This window comes from Arabidopsis lyrata (assembly GCF_000004255.2).
Source record: "Arabidopsis lyrata subsp. lyrata unplaced genomic scaffold ARALYscaffold_4, whole genome shotgun sequence".
NCBI classification, from domain to species: domain Eukaryota; kingdom Viridiplantae; phylum Streptophyta; class Magnoliopsida; order Brassicales; family Brassicaceae; genus Arabidopsis; species Arabidopsis lyrata.
Window position 1 is genome coordinate 21911951 of NW_003302552.1, and position 25357 is coordinate 21937307.

General features: G+C 35.2%; 4 protein-coding genes across 7 annotated transcripts; 1 reads left to right on the plus strand and 3 right to left on the minus strand.

The window, feature by feature from the left end:
• Window positions 1-3948: 3948 nt before the first annotated feature.
• Window positions 3949-5290, plus strand: LOC9318057 (ethylene-responsive transcription factor ERF034). The gene has a single exon (XM_002880102.2). It carries the CDS (start codon window positions 4136-4138, stop codon window positions 5006-5008), a length of 873 nt encoding a protein of 290 aa, XP_002880148.1. The 5' UTR covers window positions 3949-4135; the 3' UTR covers window positions 5009-5290.
• Window positions 5291-9822: 4532 nt separating this feature from the next.
• Window positions 9823-16504, minus strand: LOC9316216 (E3 ubiquitin-protein ligase BRE1-like 1). 3 transcript variants are annotated; one of them, XM_021027019.1, is made up of 19 exons: window positions 15909-16504; window positions 15424-15585; window positions 15229-15307; window positions 14883-15110; window positions 14637-14798; window positions 13722-13915; window positions 13563-13646; window positions 13315-13434; window positions 13032-13218; window positions 12781-12941; window positions 12631-12702; window positions 12344-12420; window positions 11758-11952; window positions 11568-11640; window positions 11389-11475; window positions 11015-11152; window positions 10728-10930; window positions 10476-10641; window positions 9823-10350 (listed from the first exon to the last, which is right to left on the minus strand). In XM_021027019.1, exons 1-19 carry the CDS (start codon window positions 16023-16025, stop codon window positions 10219-10221), a joined length of 2637 nt encoding a protein of 878 aa, XP_020882678.1. In that variant the 5' UTR covers window positions 16026-16504; the 3' UTR covers window positions 9823-10218. The 3 variants fall into 3 exon arrangements, with proteins under 3 accessions (XP_020882678.1, XP_020882677.1, XP_020882679.1); XM_021027018.1 differs by having other exon boundaries at window positions 15229-15310; window positions 15909-16371; XM_021027020.1 differs by lacking the exons at window positions 15424-15585; window positions 15909-16504 and having other exon boundaries at window positions 15246-15306.
• A 103-nt stretch (window positions 16505-16607) lies between these two features.
• LOC9318058 lies at window positions 16608-20169 on the minus strand. Its single transcript, XM_002881946.2, has 9 exons — window positions 20065-20169; window positions 19499-19561; window positions 19104-19230; window positions 18655-18910; window positions 18336-18464; window positions 18176-18225; window positions 17995-18092; window positions 17624-17911; window positions 16608-17246 (listed from the first exon to the last, which is right to left on the minus strand). Exons 1-9 carry the CDS (start codon window positions 20098-20100, stop codon window positions 16773-16775), a joined length of 1521 nt encoding a protein of 506 aa, XP_002881992.1. The 5' UTR covers window positions 20101-20169; the 3' UTR covers window positions 16608-16772.
• Window positions 20076-24755, minus strand: LOC9318059 (probable helicase CHR10). Of its 2 annotated transcripts, XM_021027022.1 has the most exons (18): window positions 24529-24755; window positions 24396-24403; window positions 24242-24320; window positions 23995-24146; window positions 23733-23864; window positions 23323-23503; window positions 23071-23206; window positions 22849-22966; window positions 22648-22737; window positions 22443-22550; window positions 22161-22361; window positions 21918-22043; window positions 21221-21846; window positions 20992-21137; window positions 20754-20918; window positions 20513-20627; window positions 20366-20422; window positions 20076-20167 (listed from the first exon to the last, which is right to left on the minus strand). In XM_021027022.1, exons 1-17 carry the CDS (start codon window positions 24737-24739, stop codon window positions 20398-20400), a joined length of 2619 nt encoding a protein of 872 aa, XP_020882681.1. In that variant the 5' UTR covers window positions 24740-24755; the 3' UTR covers window positions 20076-20167; window positions 20366-20397. The 2 variants fall into 2 exon arrangements, with proteins under 2 accessions (XP_020882681.1, XP_020882680.1); XM_021027021.1 differs by lacking the exon at window positions 20076-20167 and having other exon boundaries at window positions 20255-20422.
• Window positions 24756-25357: the final 602 nt, after the last annotated feature.

Below are 25357 nucleotides of genomic sequence, written 5' to 3' on the forward strand. Positions count from 1 at the left end.
TAGAAGGAATTTAGAATGAGGAACTAGGACCACTTTTTCCCCCTTACCTTGTGGATACATTCACAGAAAAAATACCTTTTTATCATAATATGTGACTGTCAATATCTTAAAAAGTTCTATAAAAAACATCCTTATATACATCGTTGAGATCTGATCTCCACCGTTGATCACTATATTATTAAGTATTAACCAGATCTAAGGCGACATTTAAATTGGTTCTGTCTCTACTATACCGGTTGTGGTTGCCTGAGTACACCGTATTAACTCTTCTCCCAATGGTAGATGAAATTAAGATAAACATTTAGTTAAGAAAATCCCTCTATTCTCCCAATGGTAGATGAAATTAAGATAAACATTTAGTTAAGAAAATCCCTCTAGTCTTCATGTTACATTATTCAGTTTTTCTTTTACTAGAGAATTGAATAATGTAACATGAATATTAGAGGAACTTTCTAATTCTATTTGTGTTTTCCTTTTAACTACAGTAGATGTTGTTGAATAATATTGATTATTTTCTTATAGTCGTTGATATTTTTTTTATTTTTGTACGATTAGAAACGAGTGGCATGTGCGCCATGTGTGCCCATTGACTTATAAAATTATTAAATCTCGCATCAATCATCGTATATCGCTCGCAGATTTTTCCCACAATCTCTGCTCTCTCTTTCTTAGTTTTTAGACTTTTATTTTGTATCTATCTGCATGATTATAACTTAAAATTGTGTATAACACGAAAGCTTTTTTTTATAATCGATCAAGCTCAATCACAGTTACGTTGTGTTTTAATTTATGTCAAACCTACCGTCGTATATTTTCAAACTATATATAGGTATACAGAAATATATAGGGTAATATTACTAACTAATCAAATTTGACACATAAATTAAGAAACTAGCAGAGAGAGAAAATTATGTCGGAAAACAGCATGGATCCACCTTGTCTGAACAGGTGAAATAACAAAACCATCCTCCGTTTGTTTTGAGATCTATAGTAGGCGACATTGTTTCGTGATATTTTTCAAAATAGCACGTAAGATCTAAATTTCACATGTTATATATTTAACTAAAATACATATTATTTAAAAAACGTAGTGAATTTTTAAGAAAAAACATTGTTACGTAGTGTTTTTTTTAAAAAAAACATTGTTACGGAAAAATTAAACTTGAATAGAATCTTTTTTATAAAAAAATAACATGTGATCTTAATAAAAACCGTGAATTACTAGAAAATAAGAATCGTTTTTTAAAGAAATTACATGTGATCATAATAAAAAAACGTGTATTACTACAAAATAACATGATAGCGAAAGATATTAAACTGAATAGAGTGTTTTTTCAAAGAAATAACATGTGATCTTAATAAAAACCGTGAATTACTAGAAAATAAGAATTTTTTTTAAAGAAAATCACATGTGATCATAATAAAAAACGTGTATTACTATAAATTAACATGATAGAGAAAGATATTAAACTGAATAAAGTGTTTTTTTCAAAAAATATCATGTACTCTTTATAAATAACGTGTAAAACCGGAAAATAATATGATAAAAAAAGATATATTATTCTATCACATGTAATTCGAGAAAAAAACATGTTATAAAGGGCATGTGTGTAATTTCACGTGCTTTCCGACATCCAACAGACAAAGTACTGTAGCTCATGGCTATTTTCTTAATTCTTTTTGAATTCATAGCTATTTACTATAAATTCTCAAATATATATACCGAAAATATTTCAAACCTACACCTACTATATATAACTCTTAATTACCAATTTACCACTTGAGTTCATACTTATAACTTAATAACAAACACACACACGTTATCAACACTCAAAGGAACTAATCGTTTGTATATATATATATATATATATATATATATATATATGATACAAAAGTCGGTCTTCCTTTTGAATATGGAACCTTGCATATCTGAATTTTCCAGCTAATTATACCCAAAATGGTAGGATCAAATACGAATATTAGCATAAATCATTGATCAAATATAAATATTCTGAATTTTCTACAGCAACCAACTTCTGTCAATTTCTAACTAGAACGAATATATAGTTTGACGACGTTTTATGACTACCCATATAAATACTTAAGTTACTTGTACCATTGTCATCATTTTCATTATTCTACTACTATTATGTACCTACCATATAAAAACGTTATTGAACTGTACTATTTTCATCATTTCATGATTTTACCACAATGTACCATCATCGCAGCTATCACACCGTAATGTCAATTTATAATCACCAAAGGATGAATCATATAAAATAAAATTGCACTATATAATAAAACAAATCAGAACCTGCAGATCAGTGTGACTAATGGGGTCGATATTCCTCAAATCGATCAACTAAAAAGATTCTAATTGAACAATAGCCACACTCTCCTGAAGTGGACAGTACTAAGCTACTAGCTCGATTTACTTCATAACTATGAGTATATAGAGAATCTATGCCTTCATTTGTATATGTACGTATACTGTATACATATACATCTGAATAATGTCGTTCATTAATTGTTCAATGAATTCTTGTATAATCACAACTGGGGGAAATAATTAAATTGAAGGAGTATTTTCTATTTATTGTGGTGGCCAATATGGCCATATATAATAAATACAGTATCAAGTAAAGTGGTTTCTTAATTAATTATACTGGCGCCGAATCGAATATGACGTACTAACAGTCTTACACAGATACAATAACATATACAAAATTAGTTCTATACATATTCGTTCACAAAAATTTGAAATGGTACGTGTACGTTTTATATTAAATCAAAATTTTAATACCTTGACCCATTCGTATTAATTAAAATCTAATGACGTGGACAGCCATCTCAATTATGCTTTCATGCCTTTATTTTTCCTCTCGAGAAGGAAACAAAAAGCTTAATGACATTTAATTATGAAATTAATTGAAAGAGATGGCTTAATATGCCTTGGTCAAGGAGGTGTGAATCTTGTGTTTCTTTATTTTATTACTCCTAGTGTACTCGATTTATTTACGGCACGTGTAAACAAATACCTCGAGCCGACATTAATTTGATTATTTGGACATAATTAGTTACTGTTGTAAGTCGTAACTACTAGGTTATTTACTCGAAAAAGTGACATTCTTTTAATTTAGAAACAAAAACTCTGACAAATCTTTAATAGACCCCAAAACCTACTACCCTATAATATAAGCTTATAAGGTAATGGGGGTGGATAATAATGTATAGAAATGTATATGGTTAATTTGGTTATGTCGATTAAGAGCTATTTTTGTAAAATATGCTTTCAAATTTTAAATTAAAATTGTACACGAAAGAAGTTCTAACTACAGCTTCATCAAAATTTAAATTTACATAACTACTATTGAAAAATATATACGTCATATTGAAAAATGACATAAGTAATTTAATTAATAGTATATGGATTAGAAATATATAGTATAACTGTATAAGAAAATGATATTTAGTCTGACAATGAAAATGTTGTTTCAACATTTTTGTAAGGGTTCTATCCGAGTCTTGCCATCATATTCGTACTCTATTTCTTAATTTTACCAATCAAACATATTTACAAAAAAGAAAAAACTCTACGAAAAATAGAAAGAATATATGCTAAATTTTAATTTTAATATATGACGACGTGACACTAACTCAAATTTCGTTTGAACGAATAAAAGTAGATGGGAAATTCATGTGTTAAGAGGTGACGCACATGCACGAGGGTCGGGCCATATTAGACTACAAAGTAAAAAGGAAAAAAAATTTCAACGACTTGCCATGCAATTAAATTTTGTTCTTTTTTTCCCAATAATAATTTTTTTTTTTGTTTTTAATAACAAATTTGTTGTTAATGTACATAATAAATAAAACCATGTTGTTTCTAATTTATTTTCACATGGAACAAAACTGGTTCGCTGAAACTGTGAATCTCAATAATATCTTTTTGTTCCATGGACCCCATTCCATACTGCCTCCTTCGTTTTATTATAAAGTAAAAACATTTAAAAAAAAAAATTCCTTATAATATGAAAAAGCCAAAGAAAAAAAAGATTGTGGAGGAATATTAATACAGCCCACTTCACATCTATTTTTGTGCAACCATCTCTCTAAAGCTTCTCTCATAACAATGGAAAGACATATCAACATAGAGAGTAGTGTTTCTCAAGTAACCTTTATCTCCTCCGCCATCTTCGCCGTATCCTCCTCCTCCGTCTCTGCAGCGGCCTCATTGTCCTCTTCGCCTACGACATCTTCTTCTTCTTCATCGTCATCAACAAATTCTAACTTCATTGCGGAAGACAACTCTAAAAGAAAAGCAACTCGAAGATCATTAGCCTCCGTTGAAGACGATGATCGAAACGATGGAGGAGGAAAACGGCGAAAGACCAGCGGTGGAGATAAACACCCGACGTATAGAGGAGTACGGATGAGGAGTTGGGGAAAATGGGTATCGGAGATTAGAGAGCCGAGGAAGAAATCAAGAATCTGGCTCGGGACGTATCCAACGGCTGAGATGGCAGCTCGAGCTCATGACGTGGCGGCTTTAGCCATTAAAGGTACAACGGCTTACCTCAATTTTCCCGAATTATCCGGCGAGCTTCCTCGTCCAGTCACAAATTCTCCTAAAGACATTCAAGCCGCCGCCTCTCTAGCCGCCGTTAATTGGCAAGATCCGGTCAACGATGTGAGTAATTCTGAAGTAGCTGAATTAGCTGAAGCCGAGCCGAGTCGAGCCGTGGTGGCTCAGCTGTTTTCTTCGGACACAAGCACGGCGACGACTCAAAGTCAAGAGTCTTCGGAAGCTTCGTGTGCTTCGACGTCGTGTACGGACAAAGACAGTGAGGAAGAGAAGCTGTTTGATTTGCCGGATTTGTTTACCGATGAGAATGAGATGATGATACGAAACGATGCGTTTTGCTATTACTCGTCCACGTGGCAGCTTTGTGGAGCTGATGCTGGGTTTCGGCTTGAGGAGCCGTTTTTCTGTCTGAATGACTAAATTACCCTTTACGAGAGAGCTCACTAACACTTGATTAATTTGCCCTTTTCTTCTTCTTCTTTTTCTTCAATTTCTCTATTTACGTTTGATTTTTTTTTTCAACTTGAGTGATATTGATTTTTTGTAAAGAAACGAGTTCATTTTGATTTCCTAGCAAATGTGTGGTTGTGTAATATAAATGTAGTGAGAACATGTTGAAAAACTGCAGAATAATATAATTTAGGCTTACGAAAATTATAAACCAAAGAACAAGAACATTAATAAAAACCCATTTTTGTTTAACACTTGGTCATGATTTTCACAATTTTTTTTTTGGTTTTTAGACTCTATTTTAGTTAAAATTCAATATGAATTTTCCGCAAACATTATTATTTATCAAATACTCCTTTGTCAAAATAAAAACATTTTAGCCTAGCTAATCATTACAATATAACTATCAGTAATAAAATGAATATCATATTAGTGATGTAGTAAGTCTTGAATCTTTTTTTTTTTTTGTACCGTAAAATAAAGTCATCTATTTAAGCTAGAAACGGACGTTTTTTATGGGAAAAAACCAGTCCAGTGTTGATGAACTTATATGGAAAAAGATAGAATCGCATGCTTTTACCCTCTTAGCGAGACAATCGGCACATATATTGTTTAAATGTAGAATAAATCTAAAGAAAAACGAGAGAAACCAAGTTTTAAAACATTAAAATTTTCTAATTCCGAATCAAAAGCGGGCCACTCATCCGGAATATCTAAAAGTTGGGTCGTCTTGAATCTATTTATAAATCCGTTATTTATGAAATTAAAAGAGTATTAGTTCACTTGTTGACAAAAATCGCTATATTGTTCACTTAATTATAAACATGCATATTTTCTTCTATTTGTAAAGGGTTTCATTAATTAACGCAGTCACACGTAATCCACGTTCTTGGGCTAGTTTTATAACTACCTTTTCCTTTACGGATTAATATGTCATGTATAGTGTATGAGTTTTGATAAGATGATGATTGTGAAAATTGACAGTACAGAAGACAAACTTTCGATAAAAAATTTATATAAAACAAATCAAATTTAGGTGTTGGAAAATAACATGAGTCACATGGTGATGATGTCTTTGGTTATTGTATCTTCAACTTTTACATTTTTTTTGTTAATTTTAGTTTATACTGTTTTAGTGTTTTTTTACTTTGTTTGTTTGTCCACTTCTTTAATATATATGTCAATAGTGAAAGGATATAAAACTGTAATAAGGTGATTGCTTTTGGCCAACACCTTACTTTGTTCACCACTATGAGGCAATTTAAGACTGTTATTGATTCCCAAACATATTGGACCCTTAGATTTGAGAGTGACTAATAACTTTGGTATTTATTAAATTGTTTTTATTTAATAAAATACGATTTTTTGTCATAACATACCAGTAAATGGCAAAATAGGTGAAAACCCACTACATGAAACGATTTGCTCACACATAGGTTAGTACTAAACAAAAACAAACAAAAAAATCGAATAAAACTCATTATACAATTTCACATCCTTCAAAAATAGATTTATCGTCCACAATAAAAATCGTATTATACTCATATATGAAGTGTATTCATTCAATGGCTAAGTTTACTTTTGAGATTGGAACTCGACTCTCATATCGAAGGGAGAAAAAGGTAATTAGATTTATAATTGCCCACGAAAAATGGTGATATTCGAATATAAATTTATCAAAAAAATATATTCGAATATACATGTATATATATATATATATTTATTTGGTGAGACTTAGGGATAGTTGAAGACAGGTCATTAAATAGAAACATAGTGGGTGCACAAGTGTGCTCACTATCATTATCTCAAAACATATGTAGTAATAATTAATTGCTGGGTTAATTTTCTATTTTCTCATGATTTTAAGGTTTGAATGTATGTAGACAATTACAACACATATTCTTAAGTCTCCATTTTATAGCAGCCTATGATCAATTACTATTATTTATATCGCGTTCTGTATACAACGTTAGGTACATACGTACCCCTCCACAATTCCTAATCTACCATTTGTGTTTCGTTTTTGGAAAATTCTGATTGTTATTGAAAAGGGATTATATATAAGACTTGAGTTTTATGTAGTATATAACTTTCCGACCTGAAATGCATTTCTTCTGTCAACTATCGGTCTGTCGCAACCGTATATGGGACTATATATACAATTTAAAACAGTTTAACTCTAATTTTGAAGTGTAGCAAAAAAAATTTGATTTTCAAAGAAAGTGTGAGTATATCACTTCGTATTTTATTAGAAAAACCCATGAAGGTTTGTTAAAAGTTATAGTTTCAATTTCACCAATCAAATAGCGCTGATTAAAATTTTGTGTAAAATCTAGAAATCAAAATTATATTTTAAAACATTTAACTTATACTATAAAATAACAGAAAATATTTATACTTATTTAATTAGTAATAAATCATATAAATAGTATTATGAACCTTTCTGATAAGTACTAGTTTTTGAAGATACAATATGTCTAATGGCGACAATAAAATTTATATAAATGGCCAATAGAATATTTCTGAAAAAAAATATACATATATATACACGTACCTGGGTCGTTTAATTTGGACGATAACCTGACTGACAAAATACAAGAAGGTGAGTTTGTTGTTTGGCATCTTGTGGCATGCAAACCTAACTGTGGGCAGATATTAATTAGTCCAATTACCTACGATTTTTAGTACATTATTTGCCACTGGTTCCGTATTATTGGACATACGACTATATATATTATCTATTCTATTTTACTAGTATTGTGTGAAACTTAATTTTTATTATAAATTCGAATTATTTGGATCGAAACAGAAGGATCTTGTCTCGTGAATAATCTTCGTACTAGAGAGAGGCCACTATTTTTAAGCTAAATATTTATTTAAACAAGTGTAATAAAATTATAAGATCTGAATTGTTAATATGTTGTGTAAGAAAAATCAAGTTCCACAAGAAAAACATAATTGAAGAAAATGGAGAAGTGCTTTAGGAAAAGTAATTAAGATACTAAGTGTACGATTGTTTCCCTCTTTCTTCAATATTATGCTTTAAAAAGAGAACGATGCAGGTTGCCAGTTTCTCGTTCACTTATTTTATTTATTGTTGGGTTTAGCGATTTTCTTTACCTCTTAGAGCACCATTATCAATTATAAGACATATTTCTTAATTAAGAGTTGTCTTAAGAGCCTATTGATAATGATGGTCTTACTATTTTTACCAGAAAAAAAGGCCACTCTATGATAATGTTCCATAAATATATATGAAGAATTATATTTTGGCTCTAAGAATACGTTTGTCCGTTTTAAATACTAAAATTTATTGACTAAAAATCAAATATATCAACTTTACTCATAAACTATTTCATGATCCGTGCTACAACATATGAATTATTTTCGATAGGTATAAAAAATTACATCTACATTAAAACATATGAACTATCCTCAGACTTGCGCTGTTGGCTTTGTTCATGTATAATATGTTTTTTCCCAGACTTTTAACGGAAACAAGGAAAACTTATTACTGAATATTTTGCTAAAGATTCTTATGTATATTTACTTTTTTTTTTTTTTTGACATTTTTAGATTGATAAGGTCCGATTCATAACCAATCTCTAGTATACGGGGTAACACGATTTAATGGAGTCGAATTTCGGTAAAAAAAGCGGAGTCAAATTGACTTAACCACTTAACTAAAGGCATTGTTATTTATTTGATTCCTTGCTATAATAAACATATTTCATTTCTTTATTATTATAATGAATGGTCTTGTTCGTAACACAAACATATCTCTACCTTTCAGCACTTATGATTTTTTAATCTAATTAGTGATATACATACGTAAAATATATCATCCCGAGAGATTGAACAGAATGGAGCTAAAACATGTGATCTTTATCTTTGGGAATAAAGTGGCTAAAAAAAGAAAGAAAAAGCAAGCAATTAGAAAGACCAAACTCAAAGCAGTAGCAGAAGAATAACAATAACAAGAAGAAAAATAATTAAGAGCATATGGTTCAAATACATTTAACTCTTTCTTTTCAACTCTCAGTCATTTTTTAAAAGAAAAGAAAAGAGAAAAAGAGCATGTGCGGCAAATACCAATGATCATGTCTTGCGAATAAAAATAGAGAAAAATAAAACCAATGAAAATAAATATGGTTCAAAAAAGAAAAGAAGTTGAATGTCAAAAAAAAGAAAAGTATGGATCAAAAAAATTATACATATTGTAAAATGCTCTTTATCCTTGTTTTGTTTACATAGTAAATTCTACTTACAAAGGTAAATTGGATTTTCACAACAAAAAAATTGTATCGAAAATTTGTGAAAGGAAAACAAAATCTTAAAACGATACTTAAAAATACTTGAAATGTAAGGCCTAAGGAGCAAGTATTAGTGGGGAAAATGGTGGTCGAAGCCATCTAAAATACTCTCACGGTACATTCCAAAGTCTCAAAATTGACAATGCATGAAATGAGTCAAGTCTTTTTTCTTACACTTTTCATTATTGGTGTTTAACAGTTTCTATCAATTGTTGATCTGGATTTTTGTCCCAACATGAATAGATAATAACTTTGAGTTTTTAGATAGGGCCTAGTACTGCTAACCCACTTTTACAAACCGTAATCACAGAGATAAACATTACGCTACTTTCACTTAAATTGGAGATCCATCACTAGTATTATCTAATTCCTGCGTAGGATTCTGAAAGACCATCTCGAATTATGATTCCTAGGATCTGAGTCTTTGGAGATGGCAACAAACAAATTATAATTCACCGCAAATGGTACAAATATCCAAAATCTTGCCTCGTGTTTTCTAAATTGAGAATCTTAGAACACTAGAGCAATAACACACACGTTTGGATCATACAACAAATGTAAAACAAAAAGAAGATTAATTGAAAAATCAATTGCGGAAACCATGTTCCAAATTACAAACAAAGAGGAAGGATCGCCAAAGACATAAACCCTAAAAGTGTTACCTATTCTCTATCACATGATCAAAAATCCCACAATGGTTCCTCAAAACTTCTGATTTGCCATATACCATTATTCTTCATCACCTTTCCCAATAAAAGAGAGTAATAATTACAGAGAGATCTAATGTTTATCCTATATGAGAAAAAGTACCTGTGTGTGGTTCACAGTTTCATCATACATCATCATGCTCAGAGAGTTTTGGTGTGGTCATATGTAGATAGGTTTAATATCATTAGGCCCAAAACTTGCTGAGCATGTTGGACACTTTTTTTGCCGAGTTCCTGTGAGCTTTTGCACACATGGGTTACAGAACAAATGGTAGCACTTCGTAATCACCACCTAGTTTATTAAAACAAAGAGCAAAACCAATCAGCAATCACGAATGCAGTTGACTAAAAGATTCAATAGATCACCATTTGAGCACCTTGCTGAGATCTAAAGAATGGAGAGCAGTGAATCTTTACCTCTTTTGGGCGATCGTTGCAGGCCTTACACTTCAGAATTTCTTTGAATTCACTGAGTTCTTGTCTGAGCTTTTGAATGGCCGATGATCCTTCTATGAGAGACCGAAGACGAGAAACTTTCTTTTTGGCTATTTCCATTTCCTCCTCTATCCTTCTCCTGTTGAACCTGATATATGCAGAAGAGAATGATACCTTCATCACTAACACTTGTTTATGATTATTAGGATAGAGAAGAGGGAGCAATTAATTTACCTTTCAATCTCCAGTTCCAGTTCTAATGCCCCATAATCCACCCGACTTTGCTCAACTTTAGAATGGGACTCCTCCATCCTCGACCTAGCTTGTTCCAAGCCATTCCCAATGTCTGCACGTTTCTTTTGCAGATTTTCAAGAGAAACAGACTTTTGATATTTATCTTCGGCTAGTTTCTGAAACTGATCTGTGCAGAACCTCAACTGCAAGAAAAAAAAAAAACCTTAGTCAAAGTCTCACAATAAGGAGGCTTACAAATTTGAGTATACAGGCACACAAAGATATACCTGATCTTCAATTCTTGATGATTTCTTGGATAGGAAACTGGCATATGCACTGCCTTGCTGTATATCCTTATCCATGATGTATTTATCGATAAGCAGGGTATCTTGCATCTGCCTTGAAGTTATGCCTTCCAAGAAAAGCTGAAACAACAATGGGCGAGCAAAAAAATACATCCCATAGTCATATCCAAGAAACAAACCATTCTTTTTCATGATATTCTTGCAAAACATACAAGGTATAACAACAGAAATAGCTCCATGCCCATTAACACGATCCATCAATCTCTAACTAAATGTAACATTAGTAGATATAAGAGTAAGTGTGAAGTTACAGAGATAGCTCAGATAGAGGAACTAGAAAAGTTTGGACTCGATACCTTGATGTTATAGTCATCCCTCTCTGTCACTTGAAGCAAAAGCTGTTGGTTTTGCGGTACAATGTCCTCATAGGCACTTCCAATTGTCTAAAAGAAGATAGTTACTGTAAATCAATACCCAACATCAAGGTTTTTAAAATGTGTTAAGAACAAAGAAACACGAAAAATCATAAGCCAACCTGTATTTCAGAAAGATATGTTCCATGTTCTTCATGTTTAGATTTCAAAATATCAGAATGCTTGGCGACATCCCTGAAACAGAAAAGACCTACCTTGTAAAAAAAAAAGGTCTCAAAGAATTCCTATGGAAGAAAATGCGTGATTGCATCTATAAATTGCAGAGGCTGAGTTCTACTTATACTTATATACCGTTTACAATCATCCATTTTCTGCCTTAAATCAGCAATCTCTGCTTCCGCAGCAGCCAACATTTGTTGGGAAACGGCTTCTGCTTCATTTGCTGCCTTAACGCGCAACTCCAGATTTTGCTCATCAAGGGATGATTTCAAACTCTGAACATGAGCCCAAGCCCTGTACTCCTGTTCCTTGGCTTCAGCTATGTCCCTGCCACAGCACAATAGCGACAGTGAGGCTTAAGGCAATGTACTAAGCGCATTATAATAATGTGTGTTCAGCCAAGATAAGAAGATAAACAAATCCTAACACATCCAAAAGAGAATTTTATCAGATGGAACTGTAAAAATAGGTCAGATATTAAAAGCTGTCAAGGATAAATTGGCAATGTGAACATAAGTTTGTTCAGAAACGCAAGAAAAAAATTAACAACAAACTTACTGCAAGATTCGATAGTTCAGTCAAAAGGCAAGATTAATAACAGCACTTGTTGGTATACTATATATTCGGCCAGATAGAAGGGGAAGATAAGGAAACTTTTCTCTAAGAATTGAAATCTTAGATATCGACCACTGGATTTGTTACATATAGTTGTGCTTACCTCGGATCAGTGGACTCACGCTTATACATGTCCAGAAACAACTTTAATTCCTCATGACTGTTCTTCAAATCACAAACCTGCATGACAGACTCCAATCAATTGAAAGTAAAGAACATAACAACTACCTCTTTGCCAACCAAAGACATTTAACAAGATTTAAATTGCTAATCAGCCTTTTAGCTATACTTTTTCCAAGACATAATGCAAATAACAATAACCAATATGAACACCGTCAACATATAAGTCATGGGCAGTACACTGAAAAAGGTAAATATATTGCACCATACCGTAGCATTCAGGTCACCTAACTGAGAAGCATAATCAGCTGATGTCAAATGCAATGCTTCACACTCTTTTGTCTGTTCACCAATTAAGCTTATTAAGCATAACATAAATTGTAACAGCATGCATCAATCATTGTTCACATTATTTCCCACCTTCCTACATAGAACCCCAGAGAGGGACTGGACATCAGCCCGTAGAGAATGAATACCTCCAGCAGTCTCTTTATAATTGTCCAATTGATTACGCATGGAACTCATTTCCTCAGGGAACGAAGAAATTAATGCCTTCATATCTGCAAAGATTTCTTTTCTACCTGACATACAAATCACTTAATCAGACTCCAAAGTGAGACAGGGGTGGATGGGAGATACAGAATGAGAAGTCAAAGTAATCAATTTGTGACCTCGCTCTCTTGATATATTTCCCAGCCTAGTCTTGATTCGCATTTTTTCATCCAGTTGTTTCTGTATCACCGAATCTAAAGATGCCATTCTGGAATCAGCAACAGCAGAAGTCCTTCGAGAAACATCAACTAGTTCATTTTTTATATTCATCTCCCTTTCCTTCCAGACTATACTATCTTTTTCAACCTGAAATTTTCGAATGGAGGAAAGCTTCACAACCAAATATACAACATAAATTTTGTAAACATAGACACAAAATGAAAATCGCAATCCAGATATAACCTGCAGTTTCTCAAGTAAAGCCATATACTGGAAAACTGCTTCTTTGGATTTTTTTAGCTGGTCTTTCAAAGAAAGGCAGGCTTGAGAAGATGAGATGCACCTCACAGACTTTGACTTGTTCTGTTAGAAAACTCTTACATCAGTTTTAGCAATAGGAAGAAGGTACCATTCCACAAATTTTCATACATCAAAACCCTTGCAGAAATAAACTAATACATGTAGATTTACCAATTGGATCATACACTAACCTGTAAATTACTCATTTTTTCAAGCATCTTTGTCCTCTCCTCATGAAGATCTTTTAGCTCTTGTAGCCTGCCTGAAGCCAGGACCTACAGAATTCAGGCCGTTATCAAACCAAAACTCAAAGCATTACTAATAAAAACAAATCAGAAAAACAAATATACCGTTAACTCTTTCAGAACTGTTTCCATGTCATGCAGATCCCTTTGTTTATCCCTTTCCCTATCACTGGTAGCAAGCTTATTTCCAAGGCTCAACACTGGGAAAAACGCCCCTGCTGTTGCATCTCTTTCTGCTCTCAATGCTGACAAGTCACCATTACACTGCTGAAGCTCCACGACCTCATCCTCTAGCTCCCCTTCGAATAGACCGAATAAAGTATAATGTCAGTTAATACGGACGTCAAAAAGCATTAATCCTTAAGCAGGAATGTAAACTTAAATAAATTCATCTGTTTGAATTTTTTAACTGGCTACTGTCAGGATTGAAATCTCACATCATAAGGTAATCAGGTAATTTATCTCCAGATTTTAAGATGCTTCATTTATGTGGATGTATGTCATTCTCAAAGAATTACCAGCTTTTCTATCACCTAAAATGTATCGAAATTTATTAATATGGGTATCTCAAATGGTATAAAATAAATCTAAGAAGTTCATGTCTCAGAGGGGTTTTGTACACCCATAAGTTCACTAATGAGTATATCTTCCACAACTACATGTCTTGTTAACAGCTGGCTCTACCAAACAGGTTTTCTTCCAGTCTTAATATATCTCTCTCTTCAATCTTAATCTCTATGATCTAAATCCTATCATGGCTGTTCAACACCTGAGCAGTGCCAAGAGTGAAATTGGACGATTCACAATTTGATCACCTCTACTTACACTTATCCTCATCAATCAAAAGCGAGATATGATTTCAGTAGCTTTCCATGTATATAGATTAACCTTTTTCTGTCAAGGCACGCATATGAATACAACTTTATATTTGATGCATGGGTAAGATGTCCATATAAACAATGCCAACAAAAATATGCATTTAACAGTATATAGTCGAGTGAGACGAGACTAAGTAGCTACCTCTTATTCGTTTGAGGTCTGCTCTAACTTTAGCATCAGCATCGCGATGACTCTGCAATTCTCTAGAAAGTGATTTGAACTTCACAAGTACATCATCTAGATCCCCTCTGAAACTTTTAATTTCTGATTCCAACTCACTCAGAGCTAGCTGACCGCACAAATCTAGAAAAGAAAGCAATTCCATATAGGACCAGGGTTATAAAGGCCACAACAAGAGCTGACAATCGATCGCAGTGGAAGTCATACCTTTACCAAGACTGGTTCTGAGAACTGTGGGATAAAGGTCATCTTTCAGACACCTCAAATCATCTGTCGCGGCTACTAGGTTAGACAAGGTTTGCGTCATCTGGCTTGACGTATTCACTCCATTTTCTTCCATCCGATTCGAGCAGATATTGGATGAGGAGCTCTCAGTGGCACCAGTTTCGAGTAGCCGGTTGATGAAATCGTTTTTCACGGCTGGAGACGACCCATCTGCGTAGCAATTTACAGTTTTCCTTTCAACAAGTCATATTTGTAACATATAACACAAAATTTTAACTAGATCCTAGCACTAACAGAACAAAGAAGAGGCGGGCCAAGCTGTTCATACCCTCCTTGTTTACAAACCTATGAGCTCCGCTGCTTGAATCACTCACACGAACAGAGCATGATTCCACTGTAGCTGTAAGCTGCTAAACAAGCATTAACTAGATCCCTTAGAATTTTTTTTAGTTTTCTTTTGGTAGAGCGGGCAGGAGGAGAGGAACTAAAGTTATGTTAGAATCCAACGCGAATTCATTGTTACCTTTTCCCAAGACTTATGGACAGTCTTCAAACTGGAGCTGTATGGTAATTGTTTTTCCTTGATCTGAGAAAGTTTATCCTCAAGAATAGAACACTCAACCTGCTGAGCCTCTAGCTTTTGTGATAGCTGCAGATTTTGGAACTGAAGAACTGCAGTATCAAGCTGTATCAAACAAAAACAAACTCGCTAAGAGAGAATCCCAATTCCAAAATAGGTTCGAGGCATGGTCTAAGGTGTTGAAAAGTAACAGCTTTGATTAGATCGACAACACATGTAGTGAGTAAAGTCACGCTTAAATATCTTCAAAGCAATAACGAAAAGAGGCCAATGAAGTTAAAACAAAAGAAAACAAGTAGAACACAAGACATTCAGTGCGAAACCAGCATATGAATCTCTAATAGCTGGAAATCTATGATTGATTGGATAAGTAAGAGACATATATATATGTAAAGGGCATGCACAAAGGTAGATGAAGAAGAAAGAACCTTGTCCTCGGAGGAGGGCCAAAAGAAAGGTTGTTTCTTTACGGCGGCTGCAGCTTCAGAGGGTGATATAGAGCTAAAGTGACGCCTTTTACGGTCAGGCTCGCCTGTGCTCGCCATTCAAAAACCCTAGAATCGGCCAATAACAGGATTAAGCTTGTGTCACATCATCATCAGATTGAGTTTGAGGAAGCTCGAATACAAATCCCCCCAAACCCAATGAGAAAACCCTAAACGATCCAAGCTACGTGATTGCTTCAACCGAGGTAATTCAATTGCTCCGCAGCTCCCCTCGGAATTAAAACAAAAAAAAAAAACCCTAATCTCTCACCGGTCTTCCAAATTCGACCAAACTCTAGTCTTGTCTGATCTTTGTGCGACTAAAGATATAACAAACACCCAAAGCACTCTCTCGCCAACACACAGCACTCACAGAAACAAAAACAAGAGTGAAAAGAGAGAGAGACAGAGAGAGAGAGAGAGAGAGAGTTGAAGTTAATTCGAGTATGATGGCGTAATTTTGTGAACATCTGGAGGGCAATTTGGGAAATAAATGTCATTCCTATAAGCATCGGCCGTCCATAGAATCTCCAACGATCCGAGCCGTACGATCCCGGTTCCTTGAAGGAGAATTCAGAGAAAAACAAAACTAATTTTCGATTCTAAAATAAATCATCAACAATAAAAGAAAAAACAAGCAAATTAAGTAGTCTTTGTTTGTACTAATGTTGTTGTCGTGTGATTCAAACCTGATAGTAATTCTTGTGTGAACTGTATAGATCATACAGAAAGAAAAAAAATACAAACAAATACAATAGTCTTAAAAATAAAACAATTTAAAGTAGAAAGAACACAATCTGTGGGTTATCAATCGTTTTTGGTCGCAAGTTTTTGTTGCTTCTCTTCCTCAACTTGGACAAGCAATGTCAAGAGAGCCTCACAAACTTGAGCAGCATCAGCTTCTAAAGCAACCTCGTTTAAGGAAGAATAAACCATCCAGGCATGGTCTAGTTTACGTTTGGGTCTAACAACCACAGAACCAGGAACCTCTGCGTCACAGCAAGTCACTAGCCCGTCACTCTTTTCACCGTATCTGACTTGAAGCAGCTGAGCGCAAGCAGCCATTGCAGCACCTAGTGGCATTACCACTGGCAGTTTTGCGGCTTGGTTTGTCAGAGGAAGTTCAGCATGTGCTACGTGTGACAAAGTGGCTAGAACCGCTGGACTAATGCTAGCTTCTGTGCGGAATGAAACCGTGGGGAGTTCTCGGGGAAGCGGATGATTCTTCAAGAACTCTTTTCTTCTCTCGTAGGTTAAATCTTCCAAAGCTTGAATGTCACCCTTCACAATGTTCCAAGGAATTCATCAGAAAGATCAGAAGAGTAATAGAATCTCATGGGAAATATCCAAATGTGTCATTTTGGGATAGTAAGTTATTGCAATCATCACTTGCATTTGTTCACACAAACTTACTTATACCTTTACCAGTTAGTATGGGAGCTTTAGATATAAATGTTTGGTCATAAATACAGCCCAAAACAAATCTCATGGTGCTAGTTGCGGTAAATGTTCCAGGTGCTATTATTTAGTTTATCCCTAGTTTCTCACCCCCTATATTCGACTCCATCTAACCTAAGGATTTTAACAGGTAATCACAGGAAGCTGATATAATGCAACTGAAATGACTTTGTTAGATCAGGAAGAGACATGTTGCAAACCTTTATGACTTTGGAGATCAGAATCTCCATCATCTTCCTCAAATTGACGTAATCACCTAGTTGTCCTTCACGGAGGATATCTGTAGCTATTGGACTTCCACCATATGGACTCTGCGCTAATACCAACCCAGCGACCTTATCCTTTAGATCAGGCCAGTATAGTGATAAAGCAGCAGCTGCATCTATGCCTCCTTTGCTATGCCCAAGAAGTAGAACCCGCTTATTAGATCCCCAACAGAGTTCTTCTATGTATTCCTTTATCTCTCTTGCATTTTTCTCAACCGAAGACTGATATATAAACATTTTCCATATATCAGTATGATTTACACCAAACGTAATTGTATTAAGTTGAGTTAGTTATGTATGATTACCTCGCTGTGAATCTTCGCAATATGACAGGCCAAACCCATCTTTGAGAATTTCGTTTTCGTATCCACAAAATATAGAGGTCCATGATTGCTGAAAAGACCTGAATTTTTTTTTCCAACAAATGTTGTGAGTCCAACAATATAAAGTAATAAGTGGCTGGCAGCAAAGAATAAGAATTGCTACCTGGAACCAACAAGTACACCACTGTATTTGGAAGCCTGTGTACACCATGCCTGGATATGAATAACCGATCAACGCAGTCATTCAGTAAAAACAGGATGTTTAAACAGCATATTAAAAAGACCCAAGTACATAAAACATGTAACTACAACCAAATTCATACCCAATGTCCTCCAGAATTTTATTGAACCTATCAGTTCCATCTTCAACAGGAGGCATCTCCGGGTCACGCTGTAACCATCCTATGTCATCTGCCGAGCCACGGACAGTCCTCCGTGCCCGCTCAATGAGCCTGATTGAAAGAAAATAGATCAATCACCCAAATGCTGAAAACTTGACAAGAAGTAGTGTATAGAGATTATTAATATTGCTTCAGATTCACATATTCATAGTATTGCAACAGTTTCACATATTCATAGTATTAACATTTTTCATATCTCCTAGTATGGGAAATTTGTATCTGTCATATAAAGAATACATACCCTTGGAACATCGAAATTCCATTAAAACCTAACCGATTCGAAGTCACTATTGCATTTGTTGCCTGCGGCAGAGTCTCTGTAGATTCCCTCGACGGGCTGTTGGCAGCAGACGTAGATGCCTCTGAAGAAGTTGAAAACCTTTCACCAGGCGAAATGCATACACTCACTGGGGAATTCCCATCAACTCCTGATGTTGATCTTATCAACTCATGGGGGTGTGAAATAGAATTACAGGAATCTTTGCCACCATATTCAACTGGAGAAAACATTGGAAGAACAGATTCTAAGCAAAAGCCTGAATTATGTTACGGTGACGAGGTCGCTATATAGTGAACGAAATAAGATCCTAAAGCCATAAATATCTGCTAAGCCTTTTTTCCATAATTAAAGCCTAGCAGATGAACATGGAATTGCATGCCGAGTACAAGATCAACAGAGAGAAAGGGTACCTGAATAGTCAGAAAAACAGCTGCCCAAATAAGACGTTGCTTGGGTTATATAGGAAGCAGCTTCATTGAGAGCTGGTAAAGAATTAAACACTTGTGGTGCAACCGCATTGTCCCCAGTTCCACCGCCCTTGGCCACGGAAAAATTACTGATATTAGAAAGGCAGTCTCAATGCATAACATCTTTTTACTAATATCCTCTTGAACCCCATCTTAATCAACTTAATTGTTTCAGCTGATACAGAATCCTTATTACCAAGAAAACGTTAAGTTGACTCCATACAGAATCCATTAACATGAGCGCACAAAGCAAGCATAGGTTCTGAAAGTATTATCTAAAAAGTGAAAAAAAAAAAAAAAAAAAAAAAAAAAGGAAGTCATCAGGGCACAATACTTACAACAAGAGGCGTGACAGATTCTCCGTCTCTGGATTGACCAGCTTCTCCCATTCTGATCAATTTCTAAAAACACAAACAAACACAGAATCAAATAAAAGCAACAGAAGTGAAAAAATAATTAAAATGTTTCCTATATTCATGCCAATGAAACAACAACAAGTAAAGAAGAATTACAAAGACTAAGCCTCTGATTTCAAAATTTAAGCTTCCATGTTTCTTCTATAAATTCGGAAAGCACCGATTTAAACTGATTAACGAAGGTTACTTAACATGTAAAAATACCAAATCCAGAAGAAAAAAAAATTAGAAAAGAAGACGTAAAAAAAAGAAATCCAGCGGGAAGAGACTCGAATCCGGTTAATAAAATGGCAAGCAAAATTAGGAATTGAGAACATGCAAGTGTGAAAGCACAGAAGCTCTATGTATCGACCCCTAAACTTTTCCATCAATGACAAATAAAACAACAAAGTTGATGACCGGATCCAAAAATCGGCAACGAGTTTGCGAAGAAACGAATCAGGAAGAAGAATCAACTAATCAGAATTCGGGAAACGAAGAAAAGGTACCTGGAGCTTTAGGAATGTGGGATCAAAACGAAACATACGCACAAGGAGACAGTTTCTTCAACGATTCGGATCATTATTTCCTTAAGCCGCGGGGAATAGAAACCTGGTGAACAAATAGAAACGCGATTTCAATTTTGACGACCAACGTGGAACCAGAGGCACTGGAGACGCAACACGTGTAAATTGGCTCAGTGAACAAGATTAGGCTTTGTAATATTTAATTATTAATTCCTATGGGCCACTACTGGGCCTAATTATAGGCCTTGCAACAACAAAACGACATCGTATTACATGCACATACATTGTCAAAACTCAAAAGACTTGAGATAAGCATCAGGGAGATCGACGGTAGTAGTACCTACAAGAAAGAAACAAAAATGGTCGAGATGAGTTTGCTTTCGGATTATTCAAAAAAAAAAGAAGACGGCCGACAAATATTAAAACTTACACGAATATTTTGACGGCGAAGATGGAGGAGTATTTGTGAAGAAGACGCTCAACAGTGTACCATTGAGATCGGTCTGATCCGTCTTGGTAACCAATACGTGGCATGTGGAGTGAAGCTTTTGAGGAGATAACATTACAATACCAGAATGAATGACAACATAAGTGTTAAGCTCTTTGGGAACACTTTTGTTTTTAATTCCAAATATGATGAAACTTTAAAGAAAGCAATGAAGTTTTCGTACCTGATTTCTGAGAAGCGGAGAATGAAGCTTTGGCTAGGCAACTTTCAAGGTCTGGAATTGAAATGCTACTACGTGGGACTTTACGCCTCGGGTTATAAGATTGTGTTACTGCAACTGCCACCCAAAGAGGTTTACTTTCTTCTGTGTTTTGTTGATCATAACTGTCTGCACAACACAAAATAGATGATGTTATTAGAAAATCCGAAAGGAAGATCAGAAAAAGAAAAAAGTTGCAGACCATCAATTTTTATGAGATGCAGGTCTCCAAGATGGAGGTCTTTAAACTCAGATGCTCGGTGATACGCATCGGGTACAGTATTAGAAAGTTTTGACAGAGCATCAAACATTCCACCACGTCCCCAGTTTCCAGAGTCATCAACACAGCTGCCATAAATCAATACAATTTGGAAGTTTTAGAGCTACTTGAGATTTGGTATTTTAGTAGAGAAATTAAAATGTAGTTTTACCTGAATATGATTGCTGGCTCATGAGAGACTGTCGATGGATTTGTACAGTCTCCAAAGACAAAGTTAACAGATCCTGCATCTGAGCTGGAATCAACATCATCAGGGAAGATCGGTTCTTCCACAGACAAAGAACGATAACCGTGTGCTTCCCAACTGGCTAACTTCTTCTCTTCTGCCTTTTTCCTGGCAGCCTCAATTCTCAGATTTCTTTCCTCAGATAAGTTCTTTCTATTTCCCAACTCAATAATTTTCTCATCCTTGCTTGATCGTGAAGCTTTCTTCAATTTCTCAACCCATGAAAGGTAAGAAGCTTCATCAAGCTCGGAATCCAGACATGCCGATGATAAATTTCCTCGCAAAGTGTCGCTCGAATCAATTTTAAACTTTCTAGCTTCCTTGTCCGGTTCAACGTTTTGACGTATTGCAACAACTTTCTCAGCAAGAGAACTTATTTCTACCATTTTCAGGTTATCAGACTCTTCGCTGTGAATCTCCTCGGGATCAAACCTTTGTAAACCAAACACTAGAGACCGCAAATCACCACGATCTTCGTCTTTCTCTTCCATATTATCTCCCACAACATTATGACTAAGCTGCAACTTTCTCTCTGCCCTCCTCAAAATAACCTGAAAACACACGCATCTAGATTTTGATAATACTTTTTGATGACTTTGTGTTTGGAAACATTACGACAGACCTCTTCCACAGAATGTTCAGTAACGAGGTTTATAGACAACACATGACTGATTTGTCCAATTCGATGAGCTCGTTGCAAAGCTTGTTTATCCACCTGTGGGTTCCAGTCTTGTTCATAAAATATAACCTGTAGATTAAAAGCACTTGAATAAGCACTAGAAACATATCATACTTATCTTCTCTATGCCGATGTATTCCATTTCCGCAAGAAATAATATGGAAAAAAAAGCCAGAAATAACGAACAGTATCAGCAGCAACAAGATTCAAACCGACTCCCCCTGCTCTTGTAGAGATCATAAAAACAAAGGCATTGCTTGCATCAACTTCAGAATCCAATCCTCTTTCTGATTTTGCACTGAAATTCTTTATCGCAGCAAATCGTTCTTCAGCCCGTACTGATCCATCAAGGCGCTCATAAGAATATCTACGAAGCTCCATAAAATCCTGTATTTGTTATAAGGTACATATAAGTGTAATCAATGATGCACAGATGTTACGGAAAATAATATATCTCTATAACTAAACCTGCAAAATGTCAAGTGTTGAGGTCATTTGGGAAAAGAGGAGGACACGATGACCAATATCATGGAGCCTCTTGAGCAATTGATCCAAAACAAAAAGCTTACCACTTGCCTGTTAGAACGCAATTATTAGTAAACAAAACTTTTTACTCATTGAAAACATATAGTGAGGATTGTTTAAGTAGTTAGTTAGTGAACATTTGGGATACCTGAACAAGGTGTTCACCCTCTTCAAAAGGTTCCGGTTCAATACCTGGAAATAAGTAAGGGTGGCTACATGCTTTTCTAAGCTGTATCACCTACTCAAGGAAAACAGATTAGAAAATAAATAGAAATCACGTATCTTTCACTAAAAGCAATTTATGAAATAAATTGAGCTAAGTGATAATAAACATCAGGAAGTAACTCACAATATTTTGTAAAGATGTATGATTGGATCCTCCAGAAGACAGTGCGAGAAGCCCTGGAAGCTCTTTCCTCAATATGGAAGTATATATCTTCTTTTGAAGACTGACGAGCGGAACCATTCTATCATGAAAATACAGAACAATAAGTTAATCATACAATATAAATAGAGCACCCACAAGTAATTTTACAGGAAAGGATTAGCAATACAAGGTACAAGATTTTACACAGTTAGCTCCGTGAGAGGTGGCAACACCAGATTTCCAGACTCAATGAGCAAAGATTTTGTACGCCTCAGCATAAAGGCACCTAAGATGAACTTCAAACTCTTATATGTTTCCTTGTCATTAGATACATCAAGACCTGTTTTAACACGAGGGAACGCACAAGTTAGTTTAGACCTCTTACGTCTTCCAAATGAATATCCACACAAAAATGTCAAGAGTACGTAGCGCACTATATGGCTACTGCGAGCGAACCTGATAGACCCTCCCCAGTCTCTTTGAATGCGACAAGGAACTGGTCCAGTGCCCCAAAAACTAGTGGCATGCAAAAATGCATCAGAGCCCAAAGTTCGGTAAGATTGTTCTGAATAGGTGTGCCAGTAATCAAGAGACGTCGTGGAATGAGGAATTGGTCAAGTAAGACATTATACAGAACCTGTGACATAGCCAACTTTTATCTTAGATGATTGCCCAGGATAAAATGTTCATACAGCCAGGACACGTAGAACCTAATTACTAACCAAACAGGTTTTTAACTATAGAAGCGTAAAGAAGGTGTCTACTCTATTATGGTACAATAAAACCAAATGATATCTAGCAACTAATGACCTATCATTCAGTGCACAAGTCAATGGATTGTATAGTTAGACATAAGTGAACCATACACTGTTAGGATTCTTGAGTCTTTGAGCTTCATCAATTATAGCATAATGCCAAGGGATTTGAGAAAGAAAGTCCTGATCGACCAGTGCTATGTCATATGTTGTCAACAACACATCAAATGGTAACAAATGTCCCTGAAAACAAAATAAAAGAAGGCTATAAATAATACACAAAACTTCCAAACCCAAGTTCATAAGAAGTAACTCAAAGACAATTTCTTTTGTCTCTCGCTTGACTATCTAAATGACTAAGTTCAAAACTCACCTTAGAACTCTTCTTGACATGATCATACATTGACTTACGCATATCCCGACGGCAATACTTATCACCAACATATCTAAGAACTTCAAGATTTGGAGTGAACCTATTTATCTCTGACACCCAACCATCCGTTACGCTCAAGGGACATAGCACGACTGCCACAGATTAAGCATAAACTTTATTAGCCCACATGACATCAGAAATTTCCTACTGAATCAGAAAATGTAACAAGCAGATCTCATTGACTCACGAAATGGCCCAGGCAAGCCTTGATGAAACTTCAAATAACTCAGGAAAGAAATTGCCTGGAGAGTCTTTCCCAATCCCATCTGGTCCAATTCTTCAATTAGACTAAACACACACCAACACAATCAAAGATAACATTTCAAAAACGATGGAAGTACCTCGTCTCCTGCAATTAGAATCAACCATACAAGAATTAATCGAAGTTCGTTTACTTTGATATTTGCATTATCTTAATCAAACTATCCTATACTTGCGCACAAAGAAGGATCTGAAATGGATTCAAAGACTTACCGAGAACGACATTGACGCCGAGTAGATATTTCTGTATAAGCCAAGAGACACCTTCGACTTGGTGAGGCTTCAGAGTCGCCGTGACCCCAAATTCTCTACAATCCGGAGGTGATTTCGCCTCCTTCTCGAGTATAAATTTCGCCGCCGCTTCAAGTCGCCGTTCGTACTCCATCGTGGAGGGGACTTTTGGCGGTGAACTCTCTTTTGACATTTTCCATTGTCATAGGCTGCCGTTTCGAGGCAGAGAACCGGAACCGGTTGAACCGGGAATTAACCAAGAGACAGGAAAAGGAATTAGAAGCTCAATACAACGACGTCGTTTAGGTTATCATTATACACTAGGATCGGACCGCGGTCCACCGCGGGAGAATATTAGTTTACATACGTTGATTTTAATATTGTCCGTGTTTTAAGTAGAATGAATCGTGTAGTGTACTTATAAATATTCATAATAACGAATTGTAGAGAAAATGTTAAATTGTTTATAATTAAACCGATCATATTAATTATGATTACAAAATAGAATTTTATGTTTTAAAATTCTAAAATTAGATGATTCATAGGAATTAGAGCAGTCAAAATAGGTCAAAAACCGTCTCGAGCCCAAATCATCTCATTATGGGGCAGATTTGGGAAAATATATTAAACCCATAAAATAAACGGGCAACATGGACTGATTCGTAATGGATCATAGGTTTTAATCGGTTTTCATCCGCGGGTTGGCGGATCAGCCCGCATGTTAGTATTTATTGATAAAAGTATAATTTATTCAACATTTGGTAATTTAAAAAACTTTTAATAAATGAAATTATAATATTTATAAATATAA